Below are 27,500 nucleotides of genomic sequence, written 5' to 3'. Positions count from 1 at the left end.
TAAATGAATGGGACTCTATGGAGCTAGACGGCTAAATGAATGGGACTCTATGGAGCTAGACGGCTAAATGAATGGGACTCTATGGAGCTAGACGGCTAAATGAATGGGACTCTATGGAGCTAGGCGGCTAAATGAATGGGACTCTATGGAGCTAGACGGCTAAATGAATGGGACTCTATGGAGCTAGACGGCTAAATGAATGGGACTCTATGGAGCTAGACGGCTAAATGAATGGGACTCTATGGAGCTAGACGGCTAAATGAATGGGACTCTATGGAGCTAGACGGCTAAATGAATGGGACTCTATGGAACTAGATGCTAAATGAATGGGACTCTATGGAGCTAGACGGCTAAATGAATGGGACTCTATGGAGCTAGATGCTAAATGAATGGGACTCTATGGAGCTAGATGCTAAATGAATGGGACTCTATGGAGCTAGACGGCTAAATGAATGGGACTCTATGGAGCTAGATGCTAAATGAATGGGACTCTATGGAGCTAGATGCTAAATGAATGGGACTCTATGGAGCTAGATGCTAAATGAATGGGACTCTATGGAGCTAGATGCTAAATGAATGGGACTCTATTGAGCTAGGCGGCTAAATGAATGGGACTCTATGGAGCTAGATGCTAAATGAATGGGACTCTATGGAGCTAGATGCTAAATGAATGGGACTCTATGGAGCTAGATGCTAAATAGGCAGGGACTCTATGGAGCTAGATGCTAAATGAATGGGACTCTATGGAGCTAGATGCTAAATGAATGGGACTCTATGGAGCTAGATGCTAAATGAATGGGACTCTATGGAGCTAGACGGCTAAATGAATGGGACTCTATGGAGCTAGACGGCTAAATGAATGGGAGTCTATGGCGCTAGACGGCTAAATGAATGGGACTCTATGGAACTAGACGGCTAAATGAATGGGACTCTATGGAGCTAGACGGCTAAATGAATGGGACTCTATGGAGCTAGACGGCTAAATGAATGGGACTCTATGGAGCTAGACGGCTAAATGAATGGGACTCTAGGGCAATAGATGCTAACTGGCAGAATGGATGGGACTCTATGGAGCTAGACGGCTAAATGAATGGGACTCTATGGAGCTAGACGGCTAAATGAATGGGACTCTATGGAGCTAGACGGCTAAATGAATGGGACTCTATGGAGCTAGACGGCTAAATGAATGGGACTCTATGGAACTAGACGGCTAAATGAATGGGACTCTATGGAGCTAGACGGCTAAACGAATGGGTCTCTATGGAGCTAGATGCTAAATGAATGGGACTCTATGGAGCTAGATGCTAAATGAATGGGACTCTATGGAGCTAGACGGCTAAATGAATGGGACTCTATGGAGCTAGACGGCTAAATGAATGGGACTCTATGGAGCTAGATGCTAAATGAATGGGACTCTATGGAGCTAGATGGCTAAATGAATGGGACACTATGGAGCTAGATGGCTAAATGAATGGGACTCTATGGAGCTAGATGGCTAAATGAATGGGACTCTATGGAGCTAGATGCTAAATGAATGGGACTCTATGGAGCTAGATGGCTAAATGAATGGGACTCTATGGAGCTAGATGGCTAAATGAATGGGACTCTATGGAGCTAGATGGCTAAATGAATGGGACTCTATGGAGCTAGATGCTAAATGAATGGGACTCTATGGAGCTAGATGACTAAATGAATGGGACTCTATGGAGCTAGATGACTAAATGAATGGGACTCTATGGAGCTAGATGCTAAATGAATGGGACTCTATGGAGCTAGATGGCTAAATGAATGGGACTCTATGGAACTAGATGGCTAAATGAATGGGACTCTATGGATCTAGATGGCTAAATGAATGGGTCTCTATGGAGCTAGACGGCTAAATGAATGGGACTCTATGGAACTAGATGGCTAAATGAATGGGACTCTATGGAACTAGACGGCTAAATGAATGGGACTCTATGGAGCTAGATGGCTAAATGAATGGGACTCTATGGAGCTAGACGGCTAAATGAATGAGACTCTATGGAGCTAGACGGCTAAATGAATGGGACTCTATGGAGCTAGACGGCTAAATGAATGGGACTCTATGGAGCTAGACGGCTAAATGAATGGGACTCTATGGAGCTAGACGGCTAAATGAATGGGAGTCTATGGAGCTAGACGGCTAAATGAATGGGTCTCTATGGAGCTAGATGCTAAATGAATGGGACTCTATGGAGCTAGACGGCTAAATGAATGGGTCTCTATGGAGCTAGATGCTAAATGAATGGGAGTCTATGGAGCTAGACGGCTAAATGAATGGGACTCTATGGAGCTAGATGCTAAATGAATGGGACTCTATGGAGCTAGATGGCTAAATGAATGGGACTCTATGGAGCTAGATGCTAAATGAATGGGACTCTATGGAGCTAGATGCTAAATGAATGGGACTATGGAGCTAGATGTCTAAATGAATGGGACTCTATGGAGCTAGACGGCTAAATGAATGGGACTCTATGGAGCTAGATGGCTAAATGAATGGGACTCTATGGAGCTAGATGACTAAATGAATGGGTCTCTATGGAGCTAGATGCTAAATGAATGGGACTCTATGGAGCTAGATGGCTAAATGAATGGGAGTCTATGGAGCTAGATGCTAAATGAATGGGTCTCTATGGAGCTAGACGGCTAAACGAATGGGACTCTATGGAGCTAGACGGCTAAATGAATGGGACTCTATGGAGCTAGACGGCTAAACGAATGGGAGTCTATGGAGCTAGATGCTAAACGAATGGGAGTCTATGGAGCTAGATGCTAAATGAATGGGACTCTATGGAGCTAGATGGCTAAATGAATGGGAGTCTATGGAGCTAGATGCTAAATGAATGGGACTCTATGGAGCTAGACGGCTAAACGAATGGGAGTCTATGGAGCTAGATGCTAAATGAATGGGAGTCTATGGAGCTAGATGCTAAATGAATGGGACTCTATGGAGCTAGATGGCTAAATGAATGGGAGTCTATGGAGCTAGACGGCTAAACGAATGGGAGTCTATGGAGCTAGATGCTAAACGAATGGGAGTCTATGGAGCTAGATGCTAAATGAATGGGAGTCTATGGAGCTAGATGCTAAATGAATGGGAGTCTATTGAGCTAGACGGCTAAATTTGTCTCTTTCGCCTGATTGTCGTTGAGAAACCTCAGACTTGATTGAAGTTTTTGCAAGTTCAACATGGGTTATAGGTCGAAAGTTGAATGAATGAGTACTTCTGTCCTTTTGATTTCTTACAGGGTGAGTCGTTGTAGCCCATAGCACGCTAGCATTCTGCTAATGAATGCGGATGCAGTGAACATAAGGAGTGATTACGATCGGAGATCCCGTTTGCGGCATCCGAAGCAGAGCCTGAATATCAGAGTGAATATTTCGTGCGGGGTCTTTAAAACATCAGCAAACCTCTTTCTAGCACATGTATTAACAGGGAGAGCCGAACCTGTTACTTTTTTTATTTTTTTTTTTAATTTTTTTTTTTTTATTAACAAATTCTTCACTGTGTTGTTCGATGCCTCGAGAGAACAAAGGAAGCGACTCAGAGCTCGCCGTGAGGCAGTATCTCCGGCCGTATATGTGTATGACGTCATTGACATTTTAAAAAGGCTTTTAGAACAAAAAAGTGACTTTAAAAAAATCTAACACCCAGTACTGTGTATTTTCTTAGCCTCCCCTTTCGAATGCAACATTCAAATTACTAGACAAAAACTGATATCCTGAGAAAAGTGGGTTTTGAGGGGTACAGCTCCATAGAGCACCATTCATTCTGCACTGGCCTGTGAGCGCCCCCTATATGGAACTCTGGTGGAACTGCAACCAGTTCAGAACCCGGAAGTAACACTTCTTGATATATTAGAAGTTCTTTGCTATTACTGTACAAGAAACAGGCATCATGTGGTCCGTTTCCATAGTAACATAGTCACTGATAGGACCACTACACTGCTCAATTACCTGTTTTTGAGGGGGGAATAAACTTCTCTGTTTGTGTGTCTGTGTGTGTGTATCATACCTGTGTGTGTTTGTGTGTATCATACGCCCAGCTGTTCTCCTTTAACCCTGCTAACACAACAGCTAACTCTGCTAACACAACAGCTAACTCTGCTAACACAACAGCTAATGCTGCTAACACAACAGCTAACTCTGTTAACACAACATTTAACCATGCTTACACAACAGCTAACTCTGTTAACACAACATTTAACCATGCTAACACACCAGCTAACTCTGCTAACACAAGATTTAACCATGCTAACACAACAGCTAACCCTGCTAACACAACAGCTAACACTGCTAACACAACAGCTAACCCTGCTAACACAACAGCTAACACTGATAACACAACAGCTAGCTCTGTTAACACAACATTTAACCCTGCTAACACACCAGCTAACTCTGTTAACACAACAGCTAATGCTGCTAACACAACAGCTAACTCTGTTAACACAACATTTAACCATGCTAACACAATAGCTAACGATGCTAACACAATATTTAACCATGCTAACACAACAGCTAACCCTGCTAACACAACAGCTAACACTGCTAACACAACAGCTAACCCTGCTAACACAACAGCTAACACTGATAACACAACAGCTAGCTCTGTTAACACAACATTTAACCCTGCTAACACAACAGCTAACCCTGCTAACACAACAGCTAACTCTGTTAACACAACATTTAACCATGCTAACACAACAGCTAACCCTGCTAACACAACAGTTAACCATGCTAACACAACAGCTAATCATGCTAACACAACAGCTAACCCTGCTAACACAACAGCTAACCATGCTAACACAACAGCTAACCCTGCTAACACAACAGCTAACTCTCTTAACACAACATTTAACCCTGCTAACACAACAGTTAACTCTGTTAACACAACAGCTAACCCTGCTAACACAACAGCTAACCCTGCTAACACAACAGCTAACTCTGTTAACACAACAGTTAACCATGCTAACACAACAGCTAACCCTGCTAACACAACAGCAAATGTGTGGCAGACTACCTGACCACTGTTACTGATACTAAACTAAGAACTACAAAGAGGAGAGCTTCTGCCAGCTGTGCAAGAGAGACAAAGCCGAGACAGAGCAGCACTTCCTAAAAGTCAATATTTCCTGCTGGGAGAACAGCCAGAGAGCTGCAGTCTAGCAGCAGAATATGTCTTTACCTACTACACACACACACACACACAAACACACACACACACACACAGATACACACACACACACACACACACACACACACACACACATACACACACACAGAGAGAGATACACACACACACACACACAGATACACACACACACACAGAGATACACACACACCCAGAACGCTGACGGTAGCGAGTAATATTGATAAGGCGAAAGTCCGCGTAGGGAGGTTGGTCAGAAAACACTTTAACCACGAGAGATGTGACGATTCCTTTCCCCGTTCTTCTTTTTTACCACAACCGTTTCATTTCCCCTTTGTGGCGTGCCCCAGAGCAGGTTCGAAAAGCGTCACCTGTACACGTTCAAAAGTCGTTGCATATACACGAAGAAAACGTCAAAATAAGTCGTTGCATATACACGAAAGAAAACGTCAAAATCGTAACCCAGACACAAATTTATGAATCAAAAGAACGTGACTATTACACGACCTGGCGTGAGACAGGGTTGGATACACACACACATACACACACAGGTACGATACACACACACATACATACACACACACACACACACACAGGTACGATACACACACACACACATACACACACACACACACATACGAATACACACACACACACACAGGTACACACACACATACGATACACACACACATACACACACAGGTACGATACACACACACATACACACACACACACACAAACTTTAATATTCTTGTTTTCAAATTAAAACATTGTTACATTTCAGACACTTTCACCTGTTCTGATTAAGTTCTAGAAATAAGCTCCAATTATGATCAACAATCTTGTTTCTATTTTTTACCTTTTTTATAATTGAATTTACTTGTTTTCTCACAAAAAACGAAAATGATAATATGATCTTACATGTGATCTCACAGGGGTAAATATGAACCATAAATGATCTAAATATCATTGGTAATTGAGCGAAATCTGTTAAGTATTAAGTCTGTGTAACAACAATATGAACACCACTCAAGGGTTAAGGCCTCCAAACAGGATGTAGTTTGGATGTTCTCTGTTAGGAGCACCTCCATCTCACAATCACTCAATCAGGTTTTTCCCCATTTATCAGTTTCCTGATTGGTCATCAAGGTCTTCTTTACAAGGCTGCTATATTCACTGACTGATTAACATGGACCTTATTAGGATAAATATGGGACGAATTTGGGAGGGCGTGAGGCTCGTGCACAAACGCATGAGGTAACGCTCGTCTGTATTTATAAGGAGAAGAGTGGCACCGCAAGGAGTTATTAATCAGAATATTGTTTTTGCGTACGAAAATTCAGACTTTTTCACACACAAAATCTTTAAGAATAGAATCTACGCACAGTTTTATAAATGAGGCCCCTGGAGTTATTTAGATAACACTTTCTGCTGCTACCGGCAGTAAGACAAGTGCTTAGGGACGTCTACAAATTACAACACAGACTAACTCTGCTAACACAACAGCTAACTCTGCTAACACAACAGCTAACTCTGCTAACACAACAGCTAACTCTGCTAACACTATATTTAACACGGCTAATACAACAGCTAACTCTGCTAACAAAACTTTTAACTATGCTAACACAACAGCTAACTCTATTAACACAACAGCTAACTCTGCTAACACAACAGCTAACTCTACTAACAAAACTTTTAACTATGCTAACACAACAGCTAACTCTATTAACACAACAGCTAACTCTGCTAACACGACAGCTAACTCTGCTAACACGACAGCTAACTCTGATAACACGACAGCTAATTATGCTAAGACAACAGCCAACTTCTCTAACACAACAGCTGACTCTGCTAAAACAACCGCTAACTCTGCTAACACTATATCTAACACGGCTAACATAACAGCTAACTCTGCTAACAAAACTTCTAACTCTGCTAACAAAACTTCTAACTCTGCTAACACAAAAGCTAACTCCTCTAACACAACAGCTAACACAACAGCTAATTATGCTAACACAACAGCCAACTCTGCTAACACAACAGCTAACTCTGCTAACAAAACAGCAAACTCTGCTAACACAACAGCCCACTCTGCTAACACAACAGCTAACTCTACTAACACAACAGCTAACTCTGCTAACACTATATCTAACACGGCTAACACAAAGCTAACTCTGCTAACACAACAGCTAACACTGCTAACACAACAGCTAACAATGCTAACGCAACAGCTAACTCTGCTAACACTATATCTAACACGGCTAACATAACAGCTAACTCTGCTAACAAAACTTCTAACTCTGCTAACACAACAGCTAGTCATGGTAACACAAAAGCTAACTCTGCTAACAAAACAGCTGACTCTGCTAAAACAACAGCTAATTATGCTAACACAACAGCTAACTCTGCTAACAAAACAGCAAACTCTGCTAACACAACAGCTAACTCTGCTAACACAACAGCTAACTCTACTAACACAACAGCTAACTCTGCTAACACTATATCTAACACGGCTAACACAAAAGCTAACTCTGCTAACACAACAGCTAACACTGCTAACAACACAGCTAACTCTGCTAACACTATATCTAACACGGCTAACATAACAGCTAACTCTGCTAACACAACAGCTAGTTATGGTAACACAAAAGCTAACTCTGCTAACAAAACATCTGACTGCTAAAACAACAGCTAATTATGCTAACACAACAGCTAACTCTGCTAACAAAACAGCAAACTCTGCTAACACAACAGCTAACTCTGCTTACACAACAGCTAACTCTACTAACACAACAGCTAACTCTGCTAACACTATATCTAACACGGCTAACATAACAGCTAACTCTGCTAACAAAACTTCTAACTCTGCTAACACAACAGCTAGTTATGGTAACACAAAAGCTAACTCTGCTAACAAAACATCTGACTGCTAAAACAACAGCTAATTATGCTAACACAACAGCTAACTCTGCTAACAAAACAGCAAACTCTGCTAACACAACAGCTAACTCTCCTTACACAACAGCTAACTCTACTAACACAACAGCTAACTCTGCTAACACTATATCTAACACGGCTAACACAAAAGCTAACTCTGCTAACACAACAGCTAACACTGCTAACACAACAGCTAACAATGCTAACGCAACAGCTAACTCTGCTAACACTATATCTAACACGGCTAACACAACAGCTAACTCTGCTAACAAAACTTCTAACTCTGCTAACACAACAGCTAGTTACGGTAACACAAAAGCTAACTCTGCTAACGCAACAGCTAACTCTGCTAACACTATATCTAACACGGCTAACACAACAGCTAACTCTGCTAACAAAACTTCTAACTCTGCTAACACAACAGCTAATTATGCTAACACAACAGCTAACTCTGCTAACAAAACAGCTGACTCTGATAACACAACAGCTAGTTATGGTAACACAAAAGCTAACACCTCTAACACAACAACTAACACAACAGCTAATTATGCTAACACAACAGCTTACTCTGCTAACAAAACAGCTAACTCTGCTAACACAACAGCTAACTCTGCTAACACTATATCTAACACGGCTAACACAACAGCTAACTCTGCTAACACAACAGCTAACACTGCTAACACAACAGCTGACTCTACTAACACAAAGCTAGCTCTGCTAACACTATATCTAACTCGGCTAACACAACAGCTAACTCTGCCAACACTACAGCTAACTCTGCTAACGCAACAGCTATCTCTGCTAACACAACTTCTAATCATGCTAACACAGCTAATTATGCTAACAAAAAAGCTAACTTTGCTAACACTATATCTAACTCGGCTAACACAACAGCTAACTCTGCTAACACGACAGCTAAGGACAGAGAAGAGGAGCAAGAATGCTGTGCTACGCTAAGCTAAGGACCAAAAGGCTCCAAACCAAAGGAAACCCACCAGCTAAACCATCTCCTCCCATCAAGAGTAGCTGTAGCAACGTGCTTCCTTCATACCCACAGTAGTTTAATTTCTAATTTCTACCTAAGAATCAGCTAGCCTGTGCTGCTAACGAACATAGCTAAGGCAGCAGCAGAGCCGCAGTTGAACTGAAACAATGCTGTGATCTCCCCGGGAGAGCCCTGCCTCCTCCTTGTGATTGGCTACCCAACAGAAATTAAAAGTACACAGGCCAAGCAAAAATCCTAGGAAACATAAACAAGTCAGAGGAAACCCAGAGGCCTTGATCGCAGACATATGCCTCCCTCAGGAGGGAATTAGTAACCCACTACTGTACACTCTTGATTGTGGCACCGATGCAGACAGCATAGAAATCCAGCCCACTATGACCATCATAAGAAGAGAGGCACATGCAGGAGAGGATAGTCATCGAAGATGAAGACAAGGACAGCCCACCTCTCATCAATGTCTACCATAATGGGACCATCATACCAAGGCATGAGGCCAGTTTCAGCCTGTCCAAGCAGTGACTTCAACACCATCAAAGCTCTGGGTGCAGAGACTCGAGAAACAGAGACAGGAGGAGACTCAGCAGGAGGGAGGAAGAGCTTCCATCATCCCCACAGAGCAGCCACCAGGGAAGAGCTGGAAGAGGAACAGCCTTTAGAGACCGGCCCAGGGCACATCAGTCAGCTGACAGCAGAGAAACACATTTATTTATTTTTTAAACAGAATGTATTATTTACTTTAGTATATATTTGTAAAAATGACAGATACCCCCATTTAGTGTATGTGTTATGTGAGTATAAAGGCGCCGTTGGTACAGTGAATATAAACTTTCCACTGAAGAACAGCTGACAGAAATATTGTTATTTGGAGATAACGTTACTGTTATTGTGATTTAGTATTATATTATATTAAGTATTGTCTATTGTTCCAACTAGTGCAGTTAGTCGTCTGAATGAATGTTGGAGTAAACCAACCAGCCAACGGTCTCATTGTTTTTAAATGAATTCAGGACAAACATCTTTAAACCCCCTGGAGTCTGTGTGTCCTCTCAACACACCATCCTCTGTTATAATCAGAACATACTTTAGATTTAAACACAACTCTATTATATGTGTTATTACATGTTAACTGTCAGAAGATCCAGTTATTATTTCCTATATTTGGTAATGCTGCGCCTCTCTGGCAGTTCAGTGGCAGGTCTAGACCATTTCAGATGGAGGGGCCAGGCTGGGGTCACATGTGATTTCAGGGGAACCAAATATATTAATCACCCCCCATAGGTTTGGTTCTCCAAAGACTACTGATAAACATATAACGATAAACACAAGAATACTCAATCAGTGTTAACCTACATTTCATATATCACTGCACATCAATAATATATCCCCTTTTTGGGGATAAAGATGTATGAACATATTTGCCACAGTTAGTGGGGCCAGAGGGGGGTCGAGGCTCAATATAACGGGGGAACTGGCCACCCTTGCCCCCCCCCTCTAGAACCACCACTGCTCTGGTTTCCTGTTTAAAGTTTACTTTCACTTTTAAGAGTTAGTGTCGCAGCTTTTTCTCTCCATGTGGAGCTCCAGCTGAAGGTAATTTAACTCTAATCTCTGTAACGTTTATATATTTATATATTCATAATGTCTGTAACGTTTATATATTTATATATTTATAATGTCTGTAACGTTTGACTCGTGAACTCCAGCTGTGGTTAGTTTAGTTTAAGAGCAGAAAGCTGCAGAGAAACCAACACAACTGGACTTGGGATGAATTAAAACTGGCGTCTTATTCACAAAGATCCACCGCCATGTTGTGTTGGTATCTGGCCAAGTTACTGTCTTATAGATCCTTTATTTCTGTCTTATAGATCCTTTATTTCTGTCTTATATAGATCCTTTATTTCTGTCTTATAGATCCTTTATTTCTGTCTTATAGATCCTTTATTTCTGTCTTATAGATCCTTTATTTCTGTCTTATAGATCCTTTATTTCTGTCTTATAGATCCCCAGAGTTTCACGTTTTGTGTGTGTGTGTGTGTGTATGTGTGTGTGTGTGTGTGTGTGTGTGTGTGTGTGTGTGTGTGTGTGTGTGTGTGTTTGTGTGTGTGTGTGTGTGAGTGAGAAACTGTAAGTTGCTGTTTGATACTTTAACAACACGTTAGTCTTTGGTCTCTTCAGGGTTAGTTTCTGACTCTGTAAAGTTAAATATAATGTTTCTACTTCACTTCTTATTTCCTGAGAAAGTTTGGACGACTCTCGTGTTGAAGATAAATCTCCATGTTGTAACATGAACTACTACAGAGGAGGTTTTAAATACTTTGCCAGGTGTTTATACGTCTGTCTGTCACAACCGTGAGGCTGCAGTCAGGAAACTTTACAGCTGTGTAGCTGAGATCTAAATGAAGGCTGAGTTTGAAGATGGGGGTCTGAGCAAGGGGGGAGGAAGTAGGAGGGTAGGAAGTAAGGAAGGGACAACTTTAAGCCCCTGGCCTGATTTGGCCGGTGTGAATCCATCATAAGATGGCCTCTAGTTATTTCCTTTCTCCTGCTGTCAGAAAACAAACTGTCGTCTCCACCAGCGTAAAGTCAGAAACAACAAGACTCTACTGTTTCCTCTGGGACCTTTCAGAATAAAATGTAGTGACCTAAAGGCCTCTGTTACTGTTGTAGTGATGTGTCGAGGAGGAGGAGGAGAAGTGTCTTCATGTTCTGTGCAAAGATGACATTAGTCCTGGAGTCTTGTCTCCATTAGAGGACAGAAAGATGACATTAGTCCTGGTGTCTTGTCTCCATTAGAGGGCAGAAAGATGACATTAGTCCTGGTGTCTTGTCTCCATTAGAGGGCAGAAAGATGACATTAGTCCTGGAGTCTTGTCTCCATTAGAGGACAGAAAGATGACATTAGTCCTGGTGTCTTGTCTCCATTAGAGGGCAGAAAGATGACATTAGTCCTGGTGTCTTGTCTCCATTAGAGGACAGAAAGAGGACATTAGTCCTGGAGTCTTGTCTCCATTAGAGGACAGAAAGATGACATTAGTCCTGGAGTCTTGTTTCCATTAGAGGACAGAAAGAGGACATTAGTCCTGGAGTCTTGTCTCCATTAGAGGACAGAAAGATGACATTAGTCCTGGAGTCTTGTCTCCATTAGAGGACAGAAAGATGACATTAGTCCTGGAGTCTTGTCTCCATTAGAGGACAGAAAGAGGACATTAGTCCTGGAGTCTTTCCAATGTTCCTGTTCTCCCAGAAAGAGAATGAATGACAGAGCAGGATGAGCAGAGAGCAGAAATCATTCAGTGAAGAGATTCAGACTTTATTTCCTGCTTGATAGCTTTTAGTTTCTCCAGCAGCTTCTGTTTCTGGAGATTAAAAAGTGGTCTTCTTCTCTTTCTAACAGGACCCATTAGAGACCAGACTCTGCTGAACCTGAACCTGAATCCAGCTGTGTGTCCATGAAGAGTCACCGGTCCATGGAGCCACCACTACTTTAAGAAAAGAACTGTAAGGGAGAGGAGAATAGAAATGGAGGAGAGAGGATTGATGGAGAGACTTGAATGGCAGAAGGAGAGAATAACAATGGAAAGGGAAATTGAAATGTTAAGAAGAAGATTGAGGTGAGTTGTGAACATCCAGCAAACTGGAACGAGTCTCATCGGATGGAACTACGTCTGGGTTGTTTTGTGTCAGTCTCATGCACTCTCCTTCAAATAAAGTTTTTTTTTTATTTTGTGTAAAGAAATTATGGTAGCTGATGACTGAAATGGGAATATTTTTTCTCTGAATATGTGACCCTGAATAAATGTTTTTTTTTCTATCAGGACCCAGCAGAGACCAGAGTCCCCTGAACCTGAACCTGAACCTGAATCTGAACCTGAACCTGAACCTGAACCCAGCTGTGTGTCTATTAAGAGTGACAGGTCAAATCAACGCTATATTGACTTTAAAGGAAAGCAACCATCTGCTGAAAGGACGTAAGCTGTTAATATTATTTATCCAGAGAAGTTTTTGGAATTTATTTTAAGCATCTTTCTTCTTCACATCCATTTATATTCTCACATCTGAAAGTTGTCAGTTAAACCAGTCTTCAACTCTTGACTTTAGGCAGTGCATGTTGAAAATGTGCCTGTTTGGAAAGGACGATTACTTGGCCTGTGGTATTTCTGCTTGTAGAATTCATCAAAACCAAATTGTACCCCACAATTACTTACAGAAGGACCCCAAACACCTTAATATGCAATTCCACTGTATAGCCTACTACTGACTTACAGTGTAGGCTACTTCTACAGTAGCATCAGAGGAAGACATTGTACTACTGTATTTATCTGACAGAGAACGCTGCTGATTGCTGCAGAATGTAATCACACAATATCAGAATGAAAATGTGGAGTAATCAGACATTAGCGTCATGGACTCATGGCAGTGTGCTACTGTTACGTCCCTAATCCGTCTAGGGGTCAGAGGACGCAAACAATATAAAATAATAACCCGGTAGAGAACAAAAGATATCCGGCAACGCTTCCTACAAGAACTTAAACGATTTATTGTACAAACCAAACAAAAAACGATCGTCAAAAAGAAGACGATTTACAACCAAACAAATAAGAACACCGCTGGCCCACTGGCTCTGGTAATCTGCAGACTTCTCTCTCTGTCCTCTGGCTTCCACAGCGCCTCCGCTCTTTGGCTTCCACTGCCCAACACCACACACTCTGCCTGGTACCTTTATCACCTTGCTGGCTGATTAGCAGATCAGCTGCAACTGCAGCTCACACCTGAGGGGAATCACACACACACACACACACACACACACACACACACACAGACACACACACACACACACACACACACACAGAGACAACACAACAAAACAAGGCACGTAACAGCTACCCAACTAGCCCGTTATGAGAGCTAATCAGCACATACTGCTTCATCAACAACCAGAACCGGACCGTCTGTGTGCGCAGAGAAAGAGAGAGAGAGATTGTGAAAGAGAGATAGATAGAGAGAGAGAGAAGACGGTGTTGTCTCGTGTCGGGTTCACAAATTAAAAAAGCATTTTAAATCTCCCATAGCCATAGGGTAGGCTAAAAGTCATGAATGGCTAAATTCTTCCCAAATGTTCTTCTCCAACTGGGAATACCAGGGGGATGGTTGGGATGTATGTGCCTCACCTGGGTCAGGACACTATTTACCATGAGAAGACTTCTGCCACCCAAGTCTCCTGACCCTAATTGGTAAAAATGCAAAATTCTTCCCAAATGTTGGATGTGGGTTTGCCAGTTGGATGTCAGATCAGAAGTCAATAAGGAGAGGCAAAAATAAGGGAACCACCATCCAACAGTATACTCAGTCCAGGTAAGCAGTTCTCCACGACTACAAACAGGCCTTCTAAGCTCTGCTTCCCCCTCCTGAGTCTGCTGATGGTTTGTCAAAATCATCGTGAGGCCAACAGAAAGTTTTTCACCATTGACTCCCCAAACTCCTTCTTCTTACTTGCGGGCACGAGAGCTGACAGAACCAAAGGAGGTGGTATTATAGATGAAGCCCATCTCAAAAAACGGCACCCTGGGAATTTCACCCAGAGAATGAGATAATTTACTAATGAATGATTTTAATTCCAATTGTAAGATTATTGATATATTTAAGGTCACACAGGTCAGTATACAATGCAGCCAGAAACGAGGTTCAATTTAAAAGAAGTACATTTTATTTCAATATATTTAAAAACAAAAACAAAACGGGGGAAATAATTGTGCTGAGGCTTACCAGTGGCGGAGAAGGGGGTACGAGGGCACTAAGGGGATCCCAGGGAAAGTCACCCGTGAACACACAAAAACACAACAGTGAACACAGCAAATGAAAACGGGGAGACACAGCACACAGGGAAGGAGATACCACCACCCGGACACCAACACCACCACCTTCGGCTCTCAGCAACTAAAAATGGGGGGAGAAATGGGAAACACACACACACAATTAAAGGGGTTCACTCCACAAAAGGAACATCAAAAATCAATATAAAAACGTTATAAAGAAACAAATTGAAAGAAATTTAACACAACATAGATACAATATAAAGGCCAGAACCACTAGTGGTTCCAGGAGGCCGTACAAAACAAGAATTCAAAAGAAAAGACTTTGCAATAAACTCAAAAGAAACAAAACAACACACTAATTATAATTAGCACAATAACATAACCAAAGAAACTCAATGTTTAAGTAGAAAACTCACTAAAGAAAAGAAAACTTTTAACTAAATTAAAAACAAAATAGAAAGAAAGTAAAACAAAAACAACTAAATCAACCAAATTGAAGTAGGGAGCCAAACCCCTCAGCTATAAAACAATGGCTCACATAAAACAAGCGGCTCATATATTGGCCCAGTAGCCTTGAAAGCAAGACAGGCGTGCACCAATAGTGCGATAACAAAACCCCAAAACCAAACCTATGTCACCTGTTGAAAATAAAAAAGAAAATGGCGGGCTATGACGATCTCCAGCTATACCAGCCCGGTTCCTATGGTTCTGAAGAATAAATCCTACCCTATTCAGCCTACATACTGATCAAGCAGCGTTTACGTCAACCTGAAGGAGGCAGCTCCCAGCGGCCAAACCGCACGGCAAACTCAGTGATATCCGCTTTATTTGAAGGTGATTGAAATGGCGAGGTCGAAGACTGGCCGGCAAGCCGTAGATCCACGAGCATTCAATACACAGTAAAATAACAGCAGCTGAACAATGGAATGAGTGCAGAGGCAATAAAGCCGCTACCTTACCTGTAACGCAGCAGAGCAACACACACGGAGTGAGTGACGTGGAAGTATGACGCACTTCCGTCACCAACGAGCAAGAGAGGGCGGAAGGGGGAAACTAGCTGTTTTTATATGAGGCCCTGCAGCTGTAATTGGCCAAAAGAGCGCCAGGTAGTTAGGAGTTCAACTCATACTGCTACATTAATCAGTATTCATTATGCATTATGGCGGACACTGCACATGCACATGCTGCTCAGGTCTTCAGTCGGTCTCGAGTAAAACCAGAGATTTATAAGACAGTGGATGGTAAAATCATTGTTGAAGATGAGTTACTTTATTTCCTTGCTGTTAAAATTAAGACATTGAGCCAGGACGAGATCGTCCTCCTGGCTACAAACACTTTTGACTCAGAGTGGATAGAGTCTTCCAAGAAAGTGCTGTTTGAACTGTGCTCTACTACACAGAGGAACGTCTCACATAAAGGGGCACAGAAAGATGTCAACAACACAAAGAGCTGCCTGAAAGTATTGAATGAGTGTGGGGAGAATATCCCCAGGTTTGTCTCTTACTATTTGAATGAACTGCCGCCGGTGACATTTACTAACATGGATGTCTCGACCCTACTTGGGAAAATGGAACAGTTGTCTGTTGAGGTCTGCACCCTGAAACGTGCGGTGCAACTACAGACTGACGTTGGAGAAGATTTTCGTGCCATTACGATGGAAATGAATCGCCGTGTGGGTGTGTTGGAGTGTTCTAACCTGGCCGGAGGCGATGGTGAGGACGAGCCGGCGATGAGCGTCGGGGCCCTTGGTCTGGGCGGCGGTGTGGCGGGGGAGGCTGCATTGGTGGGGGCCTTCGGGTCGGCGACTGCGGCCGGGGCCGCTGCTCCGAGCATGGAAGGTGCTGATGTTACAGCAACGGATGGTCCCAGTGGATTAACATCGCTGACAGGCTCTTCAAATGGAGTCATGTTGTCAAAAAGGGCCGACGACAAATCCGAGAGAACAACAATGCTGAAGTTGGCTTCCGATTGCGCACTGGACAACCCGGGCAGAGAAAGAAAACCGGTAACACTAAAACTATTTTTGGAACTGGAACTGTCGGCAGTATCAGAGTGGTCAAGACTAAGTTGGTAAGTGTTTTTGCTTCCAAGTTTTCGCCAGATCTAGATGCTGAAACTTTATCTGGCTATCTCAAGGAAAAACTTGGACGGGAGGTTGCCTGCCAAAGGATTGACACTGTGCACCGTAGGTGTGGTTCATTCAAAGTTACTGCTGAATGCGATGAGGTCAACGAAATGTATGATCCGGAACTCTGGCCAGAAGGGGCATTAGTTCGGCGATATTATGAGCCGCGTAGGGCTGGAGTTATTGGGTCAAGCATCGCACCCGCTGCGGGGAGGTTGATTGAACATGCTGGTGCCACGGGCACTTAATAAGCCCTTGTAAATGGACATTCGGATTGTGTCGTACAACTGTCGTGGCCTGTGTTTGGGGCAGAACGCAGGAGATAAAGCGCGCCGCCTAGTTGTTGACAACCTTCTGGAAAACTGTGATATACTCTGTTTGCAAGAGACATTTTTAGCAAAGCAAAGCTTGGAATGTTTAAACTCTCTTAATGATGATTTGTATGGGGCTGGGGAGTCTACAACTGACCTTGGCATGGGAATAGTCAGGGGTAGGATATCAGGGGGCGTGGCGGTCTTATGGAATAAAAAGCTAGACTCAACAATAAATGTGGTTAGGCTTGATGTAGATTGGTGTATAGCCCTGCGTTTTGTCTGTAATAACAAGGAGTTGTATATCTTAAATGTGTATACACCATATGAATGCTGCATGATGTATGCACAAGCCAATAGTCTCTTACGTAAATTTAGGGCATGTACGGCTGGTGTAAAGATATCTCTGTTCAAAGCATATTGCACACCGTTGTATACTGCGCACTTGTGGTCAAACTATAAAAAGGCAAGTCTTTTAAAATTGAAAGTAGCATATAATGACGCAATGAGAATATTACTCACAAGACCAAGATGGTGTAGTGCAAGTGAGATGTTTGTGGTTGCAAGAGTGAGAACCTTTCATGCTGTTTTAAGAAACCTAATGTTTAAATGTATGTGTCGGCTTAATGGGTCACAAAATGAAATAATAATGGGCTTAACTGACATACGTCTAAGCACTACACGCTACCAATCCCGTATGTGGAAACACTGGTATAATTGTCTCCTGGTAGAACAATAATTTTCTTTTTCAATTTGTTTGTTTTTATATTTATTACATGTGTAGGTAGGTGTGTATGCATGTGTTTTATGGATATGTATTTATGTATTGTTGTGGGTGATTTGGACCTTGAGTCTGTAATAAAACTTTGATGATGATTACAAATGTTTGCTTCCATGACCACAGAGGCTGCAGACCTCCTGGCATCATACCAGTCTGCTGCTTCAGGAGTCCTTTAGGCCAAACATGTTGTAGCCCTTGTTTACTTCTTAGTTGTTTCTGTTGATTTACAGTGGGGTCAGCAGCACCACCAACACTTTCATGTCAGGGGAAACCATCTGATTCAATGTTGTAATCAACACTTTAAGTCACAGGACCTATACCTTGTGTTTGTCTCTGTGTGGACAGACATGATGTGAGCTAATTCTTCCTGATTCCTCCACAGAGTGGACCAGGAGAGCTCAGAGGTTTCCAGTGGTCAGTCTGCCCAGCAGCATCAAACACACCTGGACTCCATATTTATGGTCTGTACACGTACAACAACTACATTTACATCTATTCTGTTCACAATCATCTCCATGCTGCACTTTTCAGAAGAGTGGATTGTCAGTCTATCCAACATGGATCTGATGTTTGCTTTAATGACTTCAGTTTGATTGTGTCATTCATATAATCTTCTGTTCCAGCTGCTGGAGGAGAACATTGGCACTTTTGTGAAGAACGAGCTGAAGAAGATCCAGAAGCTTCTGAGTCCAGATTACCCAGAAAGCTTAGAAAGTAAGAGGAAGAGTGAGGAAGAAGAGCACAGGAGCAGCAGAGAGGCATTTCTGAAGATCACACTGCACTTCCTCAAGAGAATGAAGCAGGACGAGCTGGCTGACCGTCTGCAGCGCAGTAAGAGGATTTCACTAAAGATTTAACTTTTAACTAATGGGACGTTTACTAATGTCTGTTTTACTAATTCTTTACAAAATTTGTTAATGAGCTTTTTATTTTTGTATTCAATCAGGAAGTTCTGCTGGAGTTTGTAAATGTAAACTCAAATCTAACCTAAACAAGAAGTTCCAGTGTGTGTTTGAGGGGATTGCTAAAGCAGGAAACCCAACCCTTCTGAATCAGATGTTCACAGAGATCTACATCATGGAGAGAGGGACTGCAGAGGTCAATGATGAACATGAGGTCAGACAGATTGAAACAGCATCCAGGAAACCAGACAGACCAGAAACAACAATCAGACGAGAAGACATCTTTAAAGCCCCACCTGGAAGAGATGAACCAATCAGAACAGTGATGACTAAAGGAGTGGCTGGCATCGGGAAAACAGTCTTAACACAGAAGTTCACTCTGGACTGGGCTGAAGGCAAAGCCAACCAAGACATCCAGTTCATATTTCCATTCACTTTCAGAGAGCTGAACGTGCTGAAAGAAAAAAGGTACAGCTTGGTGGAACTTGTTGATTACTTCTTCAGTGGAACCAAAGAAGCAGGAATCTGCAGGTTTGAAGAGTTCCAGGTTGTGTTCATATTTGACGGTCTGGATGAGTGTCGACTTTCTCTGGACTTCCACAACACTGAGATCCTGACTGATGTTACAGAGTCCACCTCAGTAGGTGCGCTGCTGACAAACCTCATCAGGGGGAATCTGCTTCCCTCTGCTCGGATCTGGATAACCACACGACCTGCAGCAGCTAATCAGATCCCTGCTGAGTGTGTTGACATGGTGACAGAGGTCAGAGGATTCATTGACCAACAGAAGGAGGAGTACTTCAGTAAGAGATACACAGATAAGGAGCAGGCCAGCAGAATCATCTCCCACATCAAGACATCACGAAGCCTCCACATCATGTGCCACATCCCTGTCTTCTGCTGGATCACTGCTACAGTTCTGGAGGACGTGTTGAAGACCAGAGAGGGAGGAGAGCTGCCCAAGACCCTGACTGAGATGTACATCCACTTCCTGGTGGTTCAGTCCAAAGTGAAGAACATCAAGTATGATGGAAAATCTGAGACGGATCATCACTGGAGTCCAGAGACCAGGAAGATGATTGAGTATCTGGGAAAACTGGCTTTTGAGCAGCTGCAGAAAGGCAACCTGATCTTCTATGAATCAGACCTGACAGAGTGTGGCATCGATATCAGCTCAGCCTCAGTGTACTCTGGAGTGTTCACACAGATCTTTAAAGAGGAGAGAGGACTGTACCAGGACAAGGTGTTCTGCTTCGTCCATCTGAGTGTTCAGGAGTTTCTGGCTGCTCTTCATGTCCATCTGACATTCATCAACTCTGGAGTCAGCCTGCTGTCAGAAGAACAATCAACATCTTGGTGGGCTGAAATGTTCAGAGACAAATCAACATGTTTCTACCAGAGTGCTGTGGACAAGGCCTTACAGAGTCCAAATGGACACCTGGACTTGTTCCTCCGCTTCCTCCTGGGTCTTTCACTGCAGACCAATCAGAATCTCCTACGAGGCCTGATGACACAGACAGGAAGTAGCTCAGAGAACAATCAGAAAACAGTTGAGTACATCAAGACGAAGTTCAGTGAGGATCTGTCTGCAGAGAGAAGCATCAATCTGTTCCACTGTCTGAATGAACTGAATGATGGTTCTCTAGTGGAGCAGCTCCAACAATACATGAGTTCAGGAAGTCTCTCCAAAGGTAAACTGTCTCCTGCTCAGTGGTCAGCTCTGGTCTTCATCTTACTGTCATCAGAAAACAGTCTGGACGTGTTTGACCTGAAGAAATACTCTGCATCAGAGGAGGCTCTTCTCAGGTTGCTGCCAGTGGTCAAAGCCTCCAACAAAGCTCTGTAAGTGGGATTTATTCATCAACAAATACTCTGATATCTTTCAACAGGAGTTAAATATAAATAAATTGTGTCCTGCCTGTTGTCTCTCCAGACTGAGTGGCTGTAAACTGTCAAAGAGAAGCTGTGAAGCTCTGTCCTCAGTTCTCAGCTCCCAGTCCACTAGTCTGAGAGAGCTGGACCTGAGTAACAATGACCTGCAGGATTCAGGAGGGAAGCTGATGTCTGTTGGACTGAAGAGTCCACACTGCACACTGGAGACTCTCAGGTCAGATCAAGATCAATAACAATAATCTTTGAAAACAAACAGTATTGAAAAATACTTTGGAAACATTCAAAAAATGTTAATGTTTCCAAAGTATTTTATTCTGATTTAGAATCCCTTCATAAAGAATGAAATTTGTACTGTGACTGAGTTCCACAAATAATCTATCTATAAATTGCAGGAATGTCTGTCTGTGTGTGTGTGTGTGTGTGTGTGTGTTTGTGTGTGTGTGTGTGTGTGTGGGTGTTAAGTGCATATCTCTCGAACCATTAGTACGATGGATTTCAAACTTGACAGTTGCACGGGGACGAGTAAGTGCATTGCCAATTTTGCCATTGTTTGATAAGAAACGCAAGATATCATTAAATATATAGGTAAAAGAAGCACATATTGGCTTTTGCCGCTCTAGCCGCCTGCCACACCCCCTCTCACGCTGCATGCAAACACTGACTGAGCACCTGTTTGTGTTGTGACTCACTCTACACCGTCTCTCTCTCTCTCTCTGCTGCACGCATACACACACACACACACACACACACACACACACACACACACACACACACACACACACACACACACACACACACACACACACAGGTTCTGGTGGTTGATGTTCGCAGATATGTGCTGTTTAGCTCTCATAACGGGCCAGGTGGGTAGCGCACTGCCATGAGTCATGACGCTAATGTCTGATTACTCCACATTTTCATTGTGATATTTTGTGATTAAATTCTGAATCTGCATCGTTCTCGGTCAGGTAAATCTGTATGTTAGGAGTACCACCTCAGGTCTCTCTCTCTCCCTCTCTCTGCGCACACACAAACGGTCCGGTTCTGGTGGTGATTAGATATGTGCTTGTGTCTCTCTCTCTCTCTCTGCGCACTCTCTCTCTCTCTGCGCACACACACAAACGGTCCAGTTCTGGTGGTGATTAACACAGATATGTGCTGTTTAGCGATCATAACGGGCCGGTGGGTAGTGCACTGCCATGAGTCCACGACGCTAATGTCTGATTACTCCACATTTTCATTGTGATATTTTGTGATTACCTTCTGAATCTGCAACGTTCTGTGTCAGGCAAATCAGTAAGTTAGTATTAGGGTATACAGGGGAGTTGCATTTGAAGTGGTTTGAGGTCCTTCTGTAAGTAATTTTGGGCTAGGCTACAATTTGGTTTTGATGAATTCTACAAGCAGCAATACCACAGGCCATATAATCGCTTGTTCCAAACATACATTTTAAATGGGCACTGCACTAGTTTATATTTTAATATTATGTGACTTTGATTAATGGACATTTTTTTATTTCTGATTATACAAGAAGTAGATCCAACCAGACAACCTGATTGGTCAGCTAGACATTTAGAACGTACTCAAATTAGAATGACAGCACACCCTGTCGTGCCAATAATGACGTCAAAGCAAACCCTCTCGTGTAATATTGCTTAATTCAGTCACGATTAATTATCATGTTTCCAACTTGTTTAGAGTAGAGCAACCAATATTTAAACATAGCCTCGTGAGACCGTCCTGATCTCGCGAGCTCCAGTTTTCCACTCGCAAATCAGTCTGGCATCTTGAGATAGAGAAAATTTTGAGCCGTTCGCCAAACGACCGGGCCAATCAGCGTTGGTTTTGAGGTGGGTTAGGTGGGGATAGACAGATGGTTTATCCAATCAGCTAACCAGTATTTTCAGACAGCGGTCCGGGAACCTGAAATGGTGTCTTTTATTCCTAAATTCTCGTTACACAAACGGCAAATATCCTTTACCGACATGTTGCTTGCTTGCTGAGCTAACGAGCTATGCTTTTCCTGCAGCAGCAGGGACGGGCTGGTGGTTGTATTTTCATACGCTTCGTGGATCTGATTGGTTGATTTGGCCCCTCTATCACCAACATAGGTGATAGACAGATGGTTTATCCAATCAGCTAAGCAGTATTTCCGCCCCTTCATAAAAGTTCTCCAACGGAAAGTTCCCAGATGGATATGCCAAGCAAATGTGAAGCAATCCATCTGGCGGAGTCAGGTTAATTTAAACATGCTGAGAAGGGATTTCATATACTGTATCACCAAAAGTCCAGACTCAACATACTGTATGAACACAATCGTTATTTGTCTTCTTCTATGACATTTCTCTAAACTTTAAGCTTAATTCAATTGAAACTGCCCTTCTCATGTCAGGATTTAAACTGCAGCAATATGGAAATCTTTTAATGTTTCCAAAGCATTTTGTTCTTATTTATAATATGTCGCAAAGCTCAACGTATGAAATGTGGCTCTGGCATTTTTTTTTTATCTTACGTGAATTTGAATACTGGATGTCTTTTTACTCCTCATTCAGTCACAAATAGTTATCATGTTTCCAACTTGTTTAGAAAATGGATTTTACATTCTCTATCACGAAAAGTCCAAACTTAACATTTAAACCCAATCGTTATCCGTCTTCTTCATTACTGCCCTTCCAACAAAGCTCTGTAAGTGTTATTTATTCATCAATAAACACTATGCTATCTTTCAACAGGAGTTAAATATAAATAATGTGTGTCCTTCCTGTTGTCTCTCCAGACTGAATGGCTGTAAACTATCAGAGAGAAGCTGTGAAGATCTGTCCTCAGTTCTCAGCTCCCAGTCCTCTAGTCTGAAAGAGCTGGACCTGAGTAACAACGAACTGCAGGATTCAGGAGTGAAGCTGATCTCTGTTGGACTGAAGAGTCCACACTGCACACTGGAGACGCTCAGGTCAGATCAAAAATAATAATCTTTGAAAAAAAACAGTATTGAAAGAAAATTTGGAAACATTCAAAAAATGTGAATGTTTTCAAAGTATTTTATTCGGATTTAGAATCACTTAATAAAGAATGAAATATGAACTGTGGCTGAGATACACAAATAATTAATATTTTAATATTATGTGACTTAATGGACATTTTTTATCTCTGATTATACAAGAAGTAGATCCGACCAGACAACCTGATTGGTCAGCTAGACATTTAGAACGCGTTACTCAAATTAGCATGACAGCACACCCTGTTGTGCCAATAATGACGTTAAATCGAACCCTCTGCTGTAATATTGCCTAATTCAGTCACGATTAATTATCATGTTTCCAACTTGTTTAGAGTAGAGCAGCAGATATTTAAAGATGCTGAGAAGGGATTTTATATACTGTATCACCAAAAGTCCAGACTCAACATACTGTATGAACACAATCGTTATTTGTCTTCTTCTATGGCATTTCTCTAAACTTTAAGCTTAATTCAATTGAAACAGCCCTTCTCATGTCAGGATTTAAAATGTAGCAATTTGGAAATCTTTTAATGTTTCCAAAGCATTTTGTTCTTATTTATAATATGTCGCAAAGCTCAACGTATAAAATGTGGCTATGGCATTTTTTTTTTATCTTACGTGAATTTGAATACTGGATGTCTTTTTACTCCTCATTCAGTCACAAATAGTTATCATGTTTCCAACTTGTTTAGAAAATGGATTTTACATTCTCTATCACGAAAAGTCCAAACTTAACATTTAAACCCAATCGTTATCCGTCTTCTTCATTACTGCCCTTCCAACAAAGCTCTGTAAGTGTTATTTATTCATCAATAAACACTATGCTATCTTTCAACAGGAGTTAAATATAAATAATGTGTGTCCTTCCTGTTGTCTCTCCAGACTGAATGGCTGTAAACTATCAGAGAGAAGCTGTGAAGATCTGTCCTCAGTTCTCAGCTCCCAGTCCTCTAGTCTGAAAGAGCTGGACCTGAGTAACAACGAACTGCAGGATTCAGGAGTGAAGCTGATCTCTGTTGGACTGAAGAGTCCACACGGCACACTGGAGACGCTCAGGTCAGATCAAAAATAATAATCTTTGAAAAAAAACAGTATTGAAAGAAAATTTGGAAACATTCAAAAAATGTGAATGTTTTCAAAGTATTTTATTCGGATTTAGAATCACTTAATAAAGAATGAAATATGAACTGTGGCTGAGATACACAAATAATTAATATTTTAATATTATGTGACTTAATGGACATTTTTTTATCTCTGATTATACAAGAAGTAGATCCGACCAGACAACCTGATTGGTCAGCTAGACATTTAGAACGTACTCAAATTAGCATGACAGCACACCCTGTTGTGCCAATAATGACGTTAAATCGAACCCTCTCGTGTAATATTGCCTAATTCAGTCACGATTAATTATCATGTTTCCAACTTGTTTAGAGTAGAGCAGCAGATATTTAAAGATGCTGAGAAGGGATTTTATATACTGTATCACCAAAAGTCCAGACTCAACATACTGTATGAACACAATCGTTATTTGTCTTCTTCTATGGCATTTCTCTAAACTTTAAGCTTAATTCAATTGAAACAGCCCTTCTCATGTCAGGATTTAAAATGTAGCAATTTGGAAATCTTTTAATGTTTCCAAAGCATTTTGTTCTTATTTATAATATGTCGCAAAGCTCAACGTATGAAATGTGGCTATGGCATTTTTTTTTTATCTTATGTGAATTTGAATACTGGATGTCTTTTTACTCCTCATTCAGTCACAATTAGTTATCATGTTTCCAACATGTTTAGAAAATGGATTTTACATTCTCTATCACCAAAAGTCCAAACTTAACATTGAAACCCAATCGTTATCCGTCTTCTTCATTACTGCCCTTCCAACAAAGCTCTGTAAGTGTTATTTATTCATCATTAAATACTCTGCAATCTTTCAACAGGAGTTAAATATAAATAACTTCTTTGCTTCCTGTTGTCTCTCCAGACTGAGTGGCTGTAACCTGTCACAGAGAAGCTGTGAAGATCTGTCCTCAGTTCTCATCTCCCAGTCCTCTAGTCTAAGAGAACTGGACCTGAGTAACAATGACCTGCAGGATTCAGGAGGGAAGCTGATCTCTGATGGACTGAAGAGTCCACATTGCACACTGGAGACTCTCAGGTCAGGATTCATTAACCCATTCAACTGTTGACCATTTAAAATCTGACTAACTTTAGTTGATAAAACAGCTGCTTTGTGTCTGCTGATAAGATAAAGTTGGGCAGTAGTTATTAATTATATAATTATTCATTTCTAGACTCAGAGTTACTTTCCATGATGATTTTACATTGTTTACTTTTGCTGTTAAATAATCAAATAGTACAGATAATTTTAAAGGTGTATTCTAAACCTGAACCAACATGTACCTGGACAACAAATAAACATAACACTTACACATGGCTTCACGTGTTGACAGAGGGTTCCTGTGTGTTGTTCTGTGTGTTTGCAGTCTGTCAGGCTGTCTGATCTCAGAGGAAGGCAGTTCTTCTCTGGCCTCAGCTCTGGGCTCCAACCCCTCCCATCTGAGAGTGCTGGACCTGAGCTACAATCATCCAGGAGACTCAGGAGTGAAGCTACTGTCAGCGGGACTGAAGGATCCTCTCTGGAGACTAGACACTCTCAGGTACAAACACTGGTGAACAAAAAGGAGATATTTGTGTAGGAAGGTTTAAAGGAGAACATCTGCAGGAACTAAAATGTTGTTAATAATTGATGTAGTTTTGACACATCTCTGTATGTTAAAGGTCCAATATGAAATATTTGTACTGTAATAAATCCAAAAATGACACCAATGCCTCATCAGATATTAAGGAAACATGTTAAACTGAAATACTATCTTTTCTGACAACAATGCTAATTTCAGTATTTTTTCTTTTTGAAATTTACATTCCGTGACGGAATTTATGTTTATGTTTTGATCTGTGTGTTGTTATCAACGGCCCAGTTTGACAGCCAGGCCGGGTTGCCAGATATACTTGTAAAAACGTAAACCCAGCGCGCTACAGCTGTAACGGTAGTACAGCCATGAAAGCAGCAAACAAACAAACAGGATCAACGGAGATAGATTCTACATGACATAAAAAAAGGTAACAGCATTTTTCTAACATTTGCGTGACCAGAGACATCACAACTCCCTGGTAAATATTGGAGTTGTATTTGAAAGATGGAGACAGCTTAGATCCTAAAAGGACACAGAGTTGGCTTATTTTCTCCTGAACAGGTAAGCATAGCTTTAGGCTAATTTATCACAGCTACTAGGGACGGGCATTTTTTGTCATTTCAACATTTGTGTACTCATATTGAATTATATAGCTAGAGTACCCGAGTTGGTTACTCGCAAAAACAATTGAGACATAGCCAGTAAAGTGATCCCGACTGGTCCTGGCTAACGCCGCCATGCTAACCCTGCTAATGTTACCGGGAGGACCAGGCATGCAGCCCATGGCTGTTTACAGCGTGTAGCCTCTTCAGCGGCTGGAGCCGACAACGGTGAGTTATTTTAAGCCACGAGAGGGGGGCTGTAAATC

At 41.8% G+C, this 27,500-nt stretch overlaps 3 protein-coding genes and 1 long non-coding RNA gene across 15 annotated transcripts in view; 2 read left to right on the top strand and 2 right to left on the bottom strand.

Moving 5' to 3' along the window:
- The window catches only part of LOC120570840 (NLR family CARD domain-containing protein 3-like), a 590,579-nt gene that overhangs the window by 265,959 nt on the left and 297,120 nt on the right, over nucleotides 1-27,500 (top strand). The window lies entirely within an intron of this gene.
- The window catches only part of LOC120571679, a 223,234-nt gene that overhangs the window by 101,864 nt on the left and 93,870 nt on the right, over nucleotides 1-27,500 (bottom strand). The gene's annotated exons all lie outside the window — the stretch shown is intronic.
- LOC120570934 (NLR family CARD domain-containing protein 3-like) overlaps nucleotides 1-27,500 on the bottom strand; it is a 141,890-nt gene that overhangs the window by 77,743 nt on the left and 36,647 nt on the right. The window lies entirely within an intron of this gene.
- The window catches only part of LOC120571626 (protein NLRC3-like), a 26,404-nt gene continuing 9,555 nt past the window's right edge, over nucleotides 10,652-27,500 (top strand). Inside the window, exons 1-8 of the mRNA XM_039820686.1 lie at nucleotides 10,652-10,703; nucleotides 12,508-12,724; nucleotides 12,929-13,081; nucleotides 18,526-18,604; nucleotides 18,767-18,974; nucleotides 19,090-20,887; nucleotides 20,979-21,152; nucleotides 23,715-23,888. Of these exons, the coding sequence (XP_039676620.1) occupies nucleotides 12,633-12,724; nucleotides 12,929-13,081; nucleotides 18,526-18,604; nucleotides 18,767-18,974; nucleotides 19,090-20,887; nucleotides 20,979-21,152; nucleotides 23,715-23,888 (2,678 nt within the window). The 5' untranslated portion in view covers nucleotides 10,652-10,703; nucleotides 12,508-12,632. The remainder of the gene's footprint in view (nucleotides 10,704-12,507; nucleotides 12,725-12,928; nucleotides 13,082-18,525; nucleotides 18,605-18,766; nucleotides 18,975-19,089; nucleotides 20,888-20,978; nucleotides 21,153-23,714; nucleotides 23,889-27,500) is intronic.

Source organism: Perca fluviatilis, chromosome 2 (genome assembly GCF_010015445.1).
Source record: "Perca fluviatilis chromosome 2, GENO_Pfluv_1.0, whole genome shotgun sequence".
Lineage (NCBI taxonomy): Eukaryota > Metazoa > Chordata > Actinopteri > Perciformes > Percidae > Perca > Perca fluviatilis.
This window is presented reverse-complemented; position numbering and strand designations above follow the sequence as displayed.